Raw genomic sequence first — 13,644 nt, forward strand, 5'->3', positions numbered from 1 at the left:
GGAGGGTGGAGGGTCTCAGCAGCACCCGCTGCTCGGTAGGGACAGAAACTGTGATAGAAGTCAGAAAGAGTGACAGAAGTCAGTCTCCAAACACAAGCAGCTACAAAAAACCCCCACCAGAAATAGAAGCTCGATTTGTCGCTAGTCGTTTTTAACAAAGAAAATGCCGCTAAGAGGATTAGGAAACTCTCCGGTTCAAGTCAGAAAAGAATGAAAATGCTCCCACGGATGTTTACACCAAAAGATCGCTGATTCGCTCATTTCGCTGTCAATCAAAAAGGGATTCAGCCTCAGATAGATCATCCAATCATCATGCAGAAGCTGAGTGTCCGGGCCGGCCGAGGCCAGCCCACTGCCCCATAGACCCCCAGACACGCTGAGCGTCCAATGGGCGGGACAAAGCCCAGCATTTATTCAATGACTCGTCTCGTTTCGCTGCAGTCTTTGCTTCGCTACTGTTTATAGCACTGTGAAGCTGCGAGAATGAGTGAGAGGAAAGCCGCCATGGGACGGGAAGGTGGGGGCGCCGCTCTGCCGTAACGTAACGAAACCACGACCCCCCCGTCAGGACAACCCCCCCACCCCCTTTTTTTTTTTTGACTGGTTTTTTTTCCGCACGGTCATGCCGCCCCCCCTGCGATGCCGCCCTGGGTCGGCCCGCCTCCAGGGCCGCCCCTGCTCATTTGTGCAGTCAAGTCCTTAAGTAGTTTGACAGTGACACAATTTTTGAAAATGTTGCTCTTTACAACACCACAATAGAGTTGAATGAAACAATCATGGATCTGAAGTTCTCTGAATAACAACAAATTTTATACCATGAATGTCAGTGATGCATTGAGCTAATTGGGGCCAATTCCTGTCTGAATGTGGTTGGTTCCCAGCCAGTGCAGCTGGTCAAATTCAACTGTAAGGCCTGACTGCAGGGGGCTCACTTCTGTGAGGTTTTGCTGTCATTTGACATCATATGATATGGTGACCTTGTGCACGGGCAGTAATACAGCTTCATTTGGAGTTGCACACAGAAGGATTTTATTGAAAAGATGATCTGAAATTTTAGCTCAAGTTTGCCAGAAGGCACATGGAAGAATCAAGGCGTGACTGGTGGTTAAACAGACAAAGGATGCACTATACACAGTCCTCTCCCTTCACAGCCACAGAAACATAACTCCTTCATGGTGGCTTCTGTCACTTGTCTCCTCCTTTTATAATCACCCAGCATTTGAGAACTGCCTACAGACTTACCATGCAGCATAATACTGTTATAATACTGGCATAATACTTATCAATTTTGATTGAGGTAAATGAAGTCTGGATATATTCAGTGACTTGAAAATGTTGACTTCTGACAGAAAACGAGCTGTAAAAATCATCATTTGTATGAAAAACAATACTTATATTTAGTGCGTTCAATTAATGGGCTCTGAAAATGGAGGCACTAGTACATGGCAATCTTCCCAAAGTGCTAATAGTATGTACACGATTTTTGTTAAACCCCTTGAATTAAAGCTAATGCTCTGCCCTACAAGCACATTATATTGATTGATTTCAGCTCCAATGTAGTGGTGTACAGAAGCAAAATTACAAAAAAAAAAAAAAAAAAAAAAAAAAGAGAAAAAAGTGTCAGTGTCCAATTAGGGGAAACTGGGGCACAGTGGATCAGAAATGTTGTTTTGTGGCAGCATAAACACATTGTGCATAGGTTTAGGTCATTCTATTGGGGATTTAATACAGCAAGTTATTGTTTATAAGGCTGTGTTAGTTATTTCTCACCAAGTGTAATTTACAGGTTTTAAAATCGATTTTAAAATTTTTGATTCACTTTGCCCTGGACACTAATTCATGGGGCACAGTGAATCAACTTAGAATATAATGAAAAAACACATGATTATAATGATTTCTTCAAAGTTATTAAATATATGCTGATGCATATACAAACTATAATCCAGCAAACCAGCTATGTAATGTGTGAGTGTCTTATAATAGTGATATAAGTCCTTTAGAAACTATTATATATACACAACAGTCATAATTTCTGTTCAAACCTGAAAACAGTTGTTTATATACACAAATTATAGAAATAATTCATGGAAAAATAAATGTGTAAGCTTCAACAAGTAATATTTGTCATCCACTTGATACTGGGGCTTTGTAAATAAAGTCGTTTATCCCTTTGGCGATTCGACTTTTAAATGCTCCATAGGGCTGCAATGTTTTTATTTATTTATTTATTTATTTATTCTTGCTATTCATTTTAACTCCTTAAGGCTGTTTTTATTAGTTTTATTGTTGTTATATATTGTTATGTTATTGTGTTTTTTAAATGGACTGCTCAAATGAAATTGCCCTTTGTGGGATTAATAAAGTTGTTGAATAAATCACTTTCTAGACTGATTCACTGTGCCCCGGGTGCCTGTGTCACACATGAGCCATGTTATCAAATAGTTGATAGTCTGGAGAAGACATAACACATGCTCATCAGTTGGACAGGGTAGTCTTCTAACTAATAATTTTTTGAGCCACCTTTCCTCTGTTGTGAGAAATAAATACAAAGACACTGACATCTACAAAATTTGCTTTTGATAGGAAAAAACTGACTTCACTTGCCACTTAGTTTTACCCTTAATGTATCCAAAAAGGTGAAGACCCAGGACTAGGTGGAGAGATTGTATCTCCACACTGGCCTGGGAACGCCTCGGGATCCCCCAGTCAGATGTGGTCAATGTGGCATGGGAAAGGGAAGTCTGGGGTCCCCTGCTGGAGCTGTTGCCCCCACGAACCAAACCCAGAAAAGCGGTTGAAGATGAGTGAATGAGTGATGAGTATCCAAAAACAAAACACTCATTTATAAGGGGGCTGTCTTTATGCATAAAAATATGGCATTACAGCTGCAAATATATATGTAGTTTTTCAGATATAGCTACTGATTCACTGTGCCGTGAATTCACCCGTGATTCACCCTGCCCCTGCTTCCCCTACTTCAGAATCAGAATCAAGTTTATTGCCACGTAAGTGTTTACAGAGAAGAAATTTGCTTTGGTGAAGAAGTAGAAATATAAATTATACGGTAAAGAGAGAGATTTGTGGCATGTGCAGTGTGCTGTTAGCAGGTCATGTGGGAGTTCATGGGTGTGCAAAGTGATTAGTAGTGTGGAACAGTGTCAGTGGATGTCACTGGCTCTCCCAACTGCAAATTGGGAAAAAGCTGTTCTTATGGTGAGAGATTTTAGCCCTGATGGACCACAGCCTCCCACCACAGGGGAGTTTCAAAAACATAGCAGCCAGGGTGGGAGGGGTCAGCCACGATCTTTCCTGCTCATCTCAGGGTCCTAGAGACCTACAGGCCCTTTAGAGATGGAAGATTGCAGCCAATCACTTTCTTAGCAGAGTTGATAATACACCAAATTCTGTCCTTGTCGTTGGTGGTGGTAGCAGCGTACCAGAAAGTGATGGATGAGGTGGGGATGGCTGTAGAGAACTGCACCATCATTGTCTTTGGCAGGGTGAACTTTTTCAACTGCTGCAGAAAGTCCATCCTCTGCTGGGCTTTCTTGATGATGGAGCAGATGTTCAGCTCCCACTTGAGTTCCTGTGTGATGATACTGTTCCACAGTATCAACTGGAGAGTCACACAGGGTGATGGGTTTACGTGTGACTGGACGTTTACTGAAGTCCACAATCATCTCCACTGTCTTTTTGTACATTGAGCTCCAAGTTATTCTGTTTGCACCAGGTCAACACTTAGTCAATAATGAGAGTGGTGTCATCCACAAAACGAAGGACTTTGACAGACTGATGACTGGAGGTGCAGCTGTTGGTGTGCAGCAAGAAGAGCAGAGGAGAAAGTACACATCCTTGCAGTGTTACAGTGCTGATGGTCCTGGAGTCACAGACATGCTTCTCCAACTTCACGTGCTGCTTCCTGTCTGAAAGGAAGTCCATGAACCTCCTGGAGGTGGAGTCAGGCACAATCAGCTGGGAGAGCTTGTGCTGTAGCAGAGCCAGGATGATGGTTTTAAAGCAGAGCTGAAGCCCACAAACAGGATCCTGGCATCTGGTTGTCTCTGTAGGAGAACTGTAGAGGGTCCAGTAGTGTTTCAGTGATGAATGTGAGGTAGGACAGGTGCTGAGAGGAGGATCCTTGATTCCTTGTGGACAAGGATGACTGTAAATGTTTCAAAAACAGTCTTATGTGTAAATCTCTTTAAACTGAATTAATTCAGTTTTAAGAACTCCAGTTATTATTTGCAAAAATCTAGTCAATCTAATCCAGTGTGTTTGATGATATTGTTCTGGAATGCCAGTGATAATAAATGCAAATGAATGTCACTTACTATCACAAGCTGGCAGGCAGGAACATAGTGACATTCAGAAGTATATTAATTTGTTTACACTCAGCATTTAAGTGTGTTTTGGGCGATCAGCGTGCAATCAGATGGTATTTGACCACTTAAAAGTACAGGTGTAAATGCACTAAAACCCATTGAAGATGGGTCATAATGAGGTCATCAAGGCCACCTCCAGAGGTGGTCAGAGACCCAATTTTTATATGGCATGAAAAACTTTGTTTAGACATCAGACTGTAATCAGGTTGTACCAGATTAAAGTACAAGTATAAATGCACCAAAAAACACATCCAGGACAGACTGATCATTCTGTAATGAAACATTCCAGGAGCAAAGGTGCCACATGCTGTAGAGTAGACAATGTGCAGCTGACTGACACACTTTGGTCTTTCTAAATAAAAGTTAATTGAATAACTTGTTAGCGACAACAGTGAAAAATATATCAGAAACAAAAACAGTCTGAAATATGGGTTTATGTTATGTGCACATTTAAACATTGGCACAAAAGCAAAATGTACATGCACGTGAGCTAATATCCCCCCATCCTAACATTTGCTTTGCCAACATAAAAATCAAAGCATATCTGCCATGAACAATATCTATCATTTGTCGCTGTGTGTCTTACCACCACAATGCAATGAACAGGAAACCAGGGAGGGCAGCAGTAACTAACAGCATCCTCCATTCTTGTATGAAGAAGGCAAGGAGAGGAAGCAAGGCGTAACCTAGGCCATAACCGAGATCATGACCCAGCAGAGTGTAGCTCACCCGGGCAGACTTGTTCAGGATTTCTGAACCTGACAAGGTAAAAGTTCAGAATCATATGATGAGAGAGAACATAAGTGGTTACAGTGAATCTGGAAAGTATAAACCAGCGCTTCACTTTTTCCACATATTATTTTACAGCCTTATTCCAAAATTGAGTAAATTCATTTTTTCCATCAGAATTCCACTCACAACACCCCATAATGACAACATGAGAAAGGTTTTTTGGAATTTTTTGCAAATTTGTTAAAAAAAACTACTAAGAAATCACGTGCACATAAGTATTCACAGCCTTTGCCATGAGGCTCAAAATTGAGCTCAGGTGCATCCTGTTTCCACTGATCATCCTTGAGATGTTTCTACAGCTTAAGTGGAGTCCAACTGAGGTGAATTCAGTTGACTGGACATTATTTGGAAAGGCAGACACCTGTCTACATGTAAGGTCCCACAGTTGACAGTGCATGTCAGAGCACAAACCAAGCAAAAAGTCAAAGAAATTGTCTGTTGACCTCAGAGACAGGATTGTCTTGAGGCACAAATCTCGGGAAGGGTATAGAAATATTTCTGCTACTTTGAAGGTCCCAATGAGCACAGTCGCCTCCATCATCCGTAAATAGAAGAAGTTCGGATCCAACAGGACTCTTCCTACAGTTGGTCGCCTATCTAATCTGAGCGATCAGGGGAGAAGGGCCTGAGTCAGAGAGGTGATCAAGAACCCGATGGTCACTCTGTCAGAGCTCCAGCATTCCTCTGTGGAGAGAGGAGAACCTTCCAGAAGGACAACCATCTTTGCAGCAATCCACCAATCAGGTCTGTATGGTAGAGTGGCCAGACAGAAGCCACTCTAGTAAAAGGTACATAGCAACTTGCCTAGAGTTTGCCAAAAGGCACTTGAAGAACTCTCAGACTATGAGAAACAAAATTCTCTGGTCCATACAGGCCTGATCAGCCAGGACACAAAGGGTTAAGTACAAAAATACAAGTGCTTTCAGAGGTGACAGTGAAATAACAATTGTGACCAAACAATCCCATGTGACAATAATCAAAAAAATACTTCAAAAGACTGTGTAAGGTAACAAAAACACTGTAAAAAACCATGGCGGAGTACAAACACTTACAAACAGGACAAACAGTTGGAGTTGGATGTGTGTGACAGAACCAGATGACTGAACTAATTGACTGGCAAATGAGGACGCAAACAGGCGTGGCTTATGTACAACACCAAACTAATGAGTCACAGGTGTAATAAATCAGGGGAAGGAAGAACGCATGCAGTGAGAACTGAATGAACACAAAGTGACTAAAACTGACATCTAAAGGGAAATAGAAAATAAAGCAATGATAAAAAAATCTACCAGAGGAAGTCACAAAACCAACATAAGACCCGAGTGCAACTCTAACAGTCACAAACTTCGAAATAAACCAGTGTAACACAAGAACCGAATGAGACAAAGCAACACTACTAATATAACAAAAACATCACAAAGGCAAAAACAGACACCGGAACAAAAATACAATAATCATGTGGCAAAAATAAATAGACAGAGCAAAGGGGGCAAACATAGGCATGATCGTGAGGGTCAGAACCCTTGGGCATGGCAGAACTGTCAGACGCCATGCACAGCTGACAGACGTAACCCTGACAACCGCACACAGCAGAGGGACCGGAGGACATGACAGGGACTCACAGACAGAGGACAGGTGACAGAGACAATGATAACACGGCAGATCAAAGACGAGTCATGACATGCACGCTCATCCACGCACACACACACACACACACACACACACACACACACACACACACACACACACACACACACACACACACACACACACACACACACACACACACACACACACACACACACACACTTGAACCTGGCAGACAGACATAATAGGTGACAAGATGTGGCACACGACAGGTGACTCACAAAAAACACAATGACAACTCAATAACACAGGACCAGACTAAACCCCAACAGGTCTGATAGAGTGACCATCAGGTTCTTGGTCACCTCCCTGACTAAGGCCCTTCTCCCCCAATTGCTCAGTTTAGACGGGCTGCCAGCTCTAGGAAGAGTCCTGCTGGATCCGAAGCTCTTCTATTTACGGATGATGGATGCCACTGTACTCACTGGGCCCTTCAAAGGAGAGGAAATGTTTCTGTACCGTTCCCCAGATTTGTGCCTCAAATAAGTGAAGCACTGTGAATACTTTCTGGATGTGCTGTGAGAGAGAAAGACATGTACGACATTAAGGATATGTACTCGCTCACCCAGGATGACCGCTGTGATATAAGATATTTGGCTGATTCCTCTCAGAAAGTTGAGAACACAGAACATTGCCCAGTTGCCTGAAGCAGCTTGGATTAAGGTCACAACTGTTTGTAAAGCCAGCGAGGAAAAAAACAATGGCTTTCTGCCGAACCTGAAAGAAAGTATAAACAGAGATAAAACAAAAGATAATGCACATACTATGGATGCTTGAACAACTAAAGCTGCCATTATGCTGCAAGCACTTCCACAAGGAAATATCACGTTTTGGTCTGACTTCTAATCTTAATATTAAATTGAGTTAATTTGACGATATTTTTATGCACCTCTCAAACATCCACAAATAGAGATAACTGGGTTATCAAAGCCATTCTCTGTAACTCTGTTAAACAGGCCCTCTGCTTCTACTCATAATTTATTTATTTATTTATTTTACTTGAATGTAATTAATTTATTACAGACCAAGTCACATCAAGCTTTTAACTAAAAGGAAATTTAATGTTAGGTTTCCTGACATATTTGCCCCTCATGCTACAATTCTGCAGAATGTGTTTGCAAATCTGCTTGACTTTGAATGTAATCTATTGATAAAACAAGAAACATCTGTGTGTGGGTATGCAGCTCGCATAACTCTCTGTTTTTCAGATCGACCTCAGCTTTTGGATGTGGCTTGAGCATGGCACGATGATGTACATCCTTTATGATGAAAATTTTTGGAATTAATTTTCAAAACCTTTATTTTGATTAGGGTTAGGGCGCATTTCAAAATGGAAACTGGACTGTCAATAACAACCCCAGAAACTATATCAATTTGTGGCAAAAAGGAAGACATCTGGCCACCCTAGCTCAGGCCTGTTTGAAATTCATGAGTGACTATCTGGATGATCCAGAGGAGGCATGGGAGAAGGTCATGTGGTCAGATGAAACCAAAATAGAGCTTTTTGGTATCAACTCCACTCGCTGTGTTTGGAGGATGATTCAACCTCAAGAACACCATCCCAAACCATGAAGCATGGGGGTGGAAACATCATTTTTGGAGCTTTTTTTCAAAGCAGACAGGACGACTGCACTGTATTGAAGGGAGGATGGATGGGGTCATGTATTGCAAGATTTTGGCAAACAACCTCCTTCCCTCAGTGAAAGCATTGAAGATGGGTCCTGGCTGGGTCTTCCAGCATGACAATGACCTGAAACACACAGCCAGGGCCACTAAGGAGTGGATCTGTAAGAAGCATTTCAAGGTCCTGGAGTGGCCTAGCCAGTCTCCAGACCTGAACCCAAGAGAAAATCTTTGGAGGGAGCTGAAACTTGAAATCTGAAACTTCTGGAGAAGATCTGTATGGAGGAATGGACCAAAATCCCTGCTGCAGTGTGCAAACGTAGTCAAGAACTACAGGAAACATCTGACTTCTGTAATTGCAAACAAAAGTTTCTGTACCAAATATTAAGGTTTGTTTTTCTGTTGTATCAACTAATTCTTTCATGCAATTATTTAAAAATCATATAATGTGATTTTCATTTTTTTTTTATTCTGTCTCTCAGTTGAAGTGTACCTACAATAAAAATTACAGACCTCTCCATTCTTAGTAGGTGGGAAAAGTTGAAAAATCAACAGTAGATCAAATACTTATTTACCTCACTGTGTCTCATCATATGTCCTCCAATATCCAAAATCTGAGTTGTTCTTATAAATTCTGTGTGACATTTTGTTTTAAATGAATGTGTTCACTTCCTCTTTGGATTGCCTTATTTATGTTTCATTTTGGCCTCATGCATCTCAGCCCTCTTCCTCCTGACACATCTGTCTTTCATTTCTCCAAATTAACCACAGACTAAATACTCCTTATTTTTCAATTCTACCAGAGATTTTTTTGTTGAGCATGGCATTTTGGTTTCCCACATCAAGAACTGTACATTTGAGTCATAATGCTGCCATTTCATTCATTCATTTTCTACTATTCCAGTCACGAGTCACGGTGGGGGGGTTTTTGGATGTGAGGCTGGAGCGTATCCCAGCAGTCATTGGGTGAGAGGCGAGGTACACCCTGGATAGGACTTTTTGCAGGGAAACAGACAGACAAACAAATTCACACTCACTGCCAATTTACAGATTCCATTTCACCGACCATGCATGTCTTTGGACGTGGGAGGAAGCCAGAGAACCCAGAGGGAACCCACGCAAACATGGGAAGATCACACACAGAAAGGATGAGGTGGGAAGAGATTCCAGGACCTTCTGTGATCATAGCAATCACTTTCAGTTAACACCATCTATGTCACAAATCTGAAGAACATTTGATCATATCACTCAAATGTTCACTTCACAAGGCTTTGTTATTGCATCATTAACTTGCTGAACAGTATGATGGTCTCTTAGAATTTGTGGAACATTGTGCACTCTCAAATCACAGTGGAATGCAAATGAGACTGCAGCTTTTAAATATACCTAGATTTAAGACACTTATTCTCTTTTAGGTTCATTTTTCATACAATCTGTGTATTCATTTACTTTATTGTAATAGTTTGTAGCCGTGTGAGTACACTCACCAAGTGTAGCAAGGTTTATCTATTGAAGTGGATCATTGGGAAAACCTTGCTAGAGACAGAATGGACCCACTTTTAGATTCAGATGTGTTTTTGCCTTCCTTATAGCCCCTTCACACGTAACACGATTGGGGCCGAATGCCGCACAAAGGAGGATATGAATGGCATGCTTGAAAATTCGGAGCCACTTTGAATGCCTCGTACAGGAGTCGCCACATCCATTCGGCCACAGCACGTGCACTCTACATTCGCGTGTCGCTTGCACCAATGTCATAGACCGAACGGTCCCCCCTAAAAATTGGTCCACCCTGCCTTCACTGCCCATGCGTCATTAGCCGCGGTTCACGGATTAACACCTCATTTCTGCTTAAAACTGCACTCTAGTCATCATCTATCTCAGCGACAGATATCTGAAGCTTTTGTACAACAATTATTTCCACATAAATTCAGCATTATTTCATCATAAAAGACGGAGGGAGCAATCAGAGCCCTGCGGTTACATGAGCTGCTAGTTGATGTGTTCACTGCATGTTGGTCATTTCAAAGCATCACGGAGTATCACCTCATTTCTGCTTAAAATGACCTTGTTTCTGCAGAAAACTGACTTTAGAATGATGTAAGAGGTTTTACCTTTATCATCTCATGGTTAATAATCCCATTAATCTCTTTGGGTGAAGAGACTCTATCTGAGATGAGTGGCTGACCTTGCCTGTGCAGGCAAGGCAGACCAATTTTTAGGAGTGGATTGTTCGGTCTGTCTGCGACACCGGAAACCCATTCGAAAGGTGGCCAAGATGAGGTCGCAACATTCGCATGACATGTCATACACATAGGTCGGACAAATTGGGCTGCGCCCGAGGGGCTGCACAAAATCACTGGCCATGTTGAACCCTGGCCGAATGGTGTGATCAAGCCAGCCTTCACACCAGCGGCCGAATGACGGTGAATGGTGGGTGAGTACACAGTTGACCCACTCTCATCCGGAGTCCAGGTGCTATCAATTGGAGAGCAATTAACATGCAGCTCAAGTGAAACTGTCTGGTCCTTCAAGTGTTAATTGGCACATTCCAAAGAAACCATAGGCTGATTTTCTTTGCTGACACCAGTGGCCAGGCCACCATCCTCTGTTGTGTCTGATTGAGATCTCTGTGCTCCTGCACGCATGGAGTAGTTGCATAATTTCTGGTCCATGATATTAACATCACATTCGAAATGGATGTAATCAACAACAGTATTTTTTGTTTTCGGGTGTCCACAATTTCCACTTTCTGATGCATGGTGCTCAGAAGACAGACAGATTTCTTCTTCTTTTTTTGTTGTGTACACTGTCAGCAAGGCACTTCCAGATGTGAACACCTGTGTTGAGAACAAATGGCGGCCCGAAGTTTCCTTTGCAGTTGCTGGTAGTTCCCGACGATTTTTGTTGATGGCACCAAGCAGAGTTGTTTTTCATTGAAGGAGCCTGTTAGCCACAGACAGAGAGGTGAAGAAATTGTCCATAGTTATAGTCCTTCCCTGGTCCATAAATGTTCCATCAACTTCAAAACGACATTCTGTGACAGCCTCTCTCCTGCTGGATGAGTGGGATCTTTTCCCAAAAAAGGGATGGCACTATATATGTATTTCATGTCCAAGGAGGTGATGGTCTAGTGGTTAAACATTGGGCTTGAGACTCAAGGATCCTCAGTTCAAATCTTAGCCTGATCGGAAAATCACTAAGGGCCCTTGAGCAAGGTCTTTAACCCCCTAGTTGCTCCGGTGTGTAGTGAGTGTGTTGCATGGCAGCAGCCTGAAAAAGGATTGTGAGGAACGCCATCAGCTCATAGACGCTCATCTGCCAGCTGGGGTTTGTTCTACGGCCCTCCTGGACTGTGCAGTCTCTGATGGTCAGAAACATGCTGATACCCCAGCCCAGTCTCACGTTTTTTTTTTTCGTGCTCCAGTGATGAAATGAGTCAAATTTTTGTGATGTTTTTTTTTTTTTTAAACTAGCTATTCCTAACCATATTCCTACCCCCGACCCTAACCTTAACCATAACCTAATCTTACTCTTTCCCCCACTCTAACCATAACCACCCCGACTCCCCCGCTTCAATTTTAATTTCGTGCAGCCTTCACGGAATGAATTAGAATGAATTTGTGCTGCCGTGATGAAAATGAGGTGCTTTTCGTCACAATATCACGAACCAATAGATTAATGTATATTTAGTGCTGGTGAATCACAACTTGCCGTGAGACCAGGTTGGATATCCATCAAACACAGGAAGCTTTGAAGGCGACTGGTGAGTTTGCATTTTGCAAACTCTGTTGGCCCTCCAGATCCACTAAATGCTGTCTGTGGAGTTTCAAGAGCAGAATAGTCTCCAACTTTGCGATGGAACCACACAGTGCTATCTTTCAATTCAGTTCAATTTAATCAGCTTATAAAGGCCAAATCACAACAAAAGCCGTGTCAAGGCGCCTCACAAAGAACAGTTCAACATAAAAATTAAAATAAATAAAAATTTAAAAATTCAAATACATAATCAAAAACAGAAGTAAAATAATAAAATAGGTAAAAAACTATTCATAAGAAAGAGAATAAAAATAGGTTTTAAGTCTTGACTCAAAAATGTCCAGGACTCCGACTGCCTAGTTTTGGTTTGCACCCCTCATGTTGTTGTGGTGCCGAGCTGCATCGTCTCGGCACTAAGTTGCTTCCATGCAGTGTCATCATAACGACGCACGATGCAACTGGGAGCAACTGGGAGCAGCCCCGGTGTGAAAGGGGCTTTTGCTGAAACCTGTGCCAGCCTCCATATCTTGTTACATATGCAGGCTATGAAAAGCACACAGGGACTCAGCTCATTTATATATCAAAGGGAGGATGTTGGTCGTATGCTAAACTTTGGGGGATTTTCACTGTAGACTAAAGTATGCTCTCTGGGCCTACAAGTGTTAAAACAACTCCCTCCCCACCAACAAAAAACAAACTGGCTAAGTATAATATTATAATGCCATATTTTAATGTTATTACAACATACAAACTTAACACAATATAACCACACTTAAGATTGCACCTCCTCTTTTAAGGCCATGCCTTCCCAAGGCACAGACACCTTGGTTCAACGGTTACTTGCGTGACCTTAGGCAGAAGGCTAGAGGGTTGGAATGGAAATGGCGTAGTTCCAAACTAGAGGTGTTCCACCTTGCGTGGCGTGAAGCTATTTTAGATTATAAACATACTCTATTGGCTACGAAGCAGGCCTATTACTCTGAATTGATCAACAAAAACAAGCATAACTCAAAGTTTTTGTTTGATACGGTGGCATTTCTTATTCCTGGATAGCCACCTGTTAGTCGTTCAGCACAGGACTTTCTGGACTATTTTGAGAAGAAAATAGAAGATATTAGGTTGAGCACCTCTCAGCATACTTTGGTCCAGTAACTGCACCCAGCTATTGAGGTGGGGCTACCAATGAGGTGCTACCTATAGATTAACGGAACTTAATAGTATTTCACTAGGTGTGCTGACGAAACTCGTGATGTCTACCAAAAGCACAACTTGGTTATTTGATCCCATACCAACAAAATTATTTAAGGATCTGTGGCCACTCTTAGGCTGACTGCGCTGGAAATGCTTAAAATTCACTAAACTCTGGATCTGTTCCAAATTGTTTTAAATACTGCTTTTAGAAATATCACTCCACAGAGACAGCACTTATTAAAGTAGTTAA

General features: G+C 42.0%; 1 protein-coding gene across 1 annotated transcript in view; it reads right to left on the bottom strand.

Moving 5' to 3' along the window:
• The window catches only part of LOC117522130 (solute carrier family 22 member 5-like), a 67,491-nt gene that overhangs the window by 31,174 nt on the left and 22,673 nt on the right, over positions 1 to 13,644 (bottom strand). The window contains exons 3-4 of the mRNA XM_034183513.1: positions 7,387 to 7,538; positions 4,969 to 5,140 (exon numbers count right to left, since the gene is read on the bottom strand). Coding sequence (XP_034039404.1) covers positions 4,969 to 5,140; positions 7,387 to 7,538 — 324 coding nt within the window. The remainder of the gene's footprint in view (positions 1 to 4,968; positions 5,141 to 7,386; positions 7,539 to 13,644) is intronic.

This window comes from Thalassophryne amazonica, chromosome 12 (genome assembly GCF_902500255.1).
Source record: "Thalassophryne amazonica chromosome 12, fThaAma1.1, whole genome shotgun sequence".
Lineage (NCBI taxonomy): Eukaryota > Metazoa > Chordata > Actinopteri > Batrachoidiformes > Batrachoididae > Thalassophryne > Thalassophryne amazonica.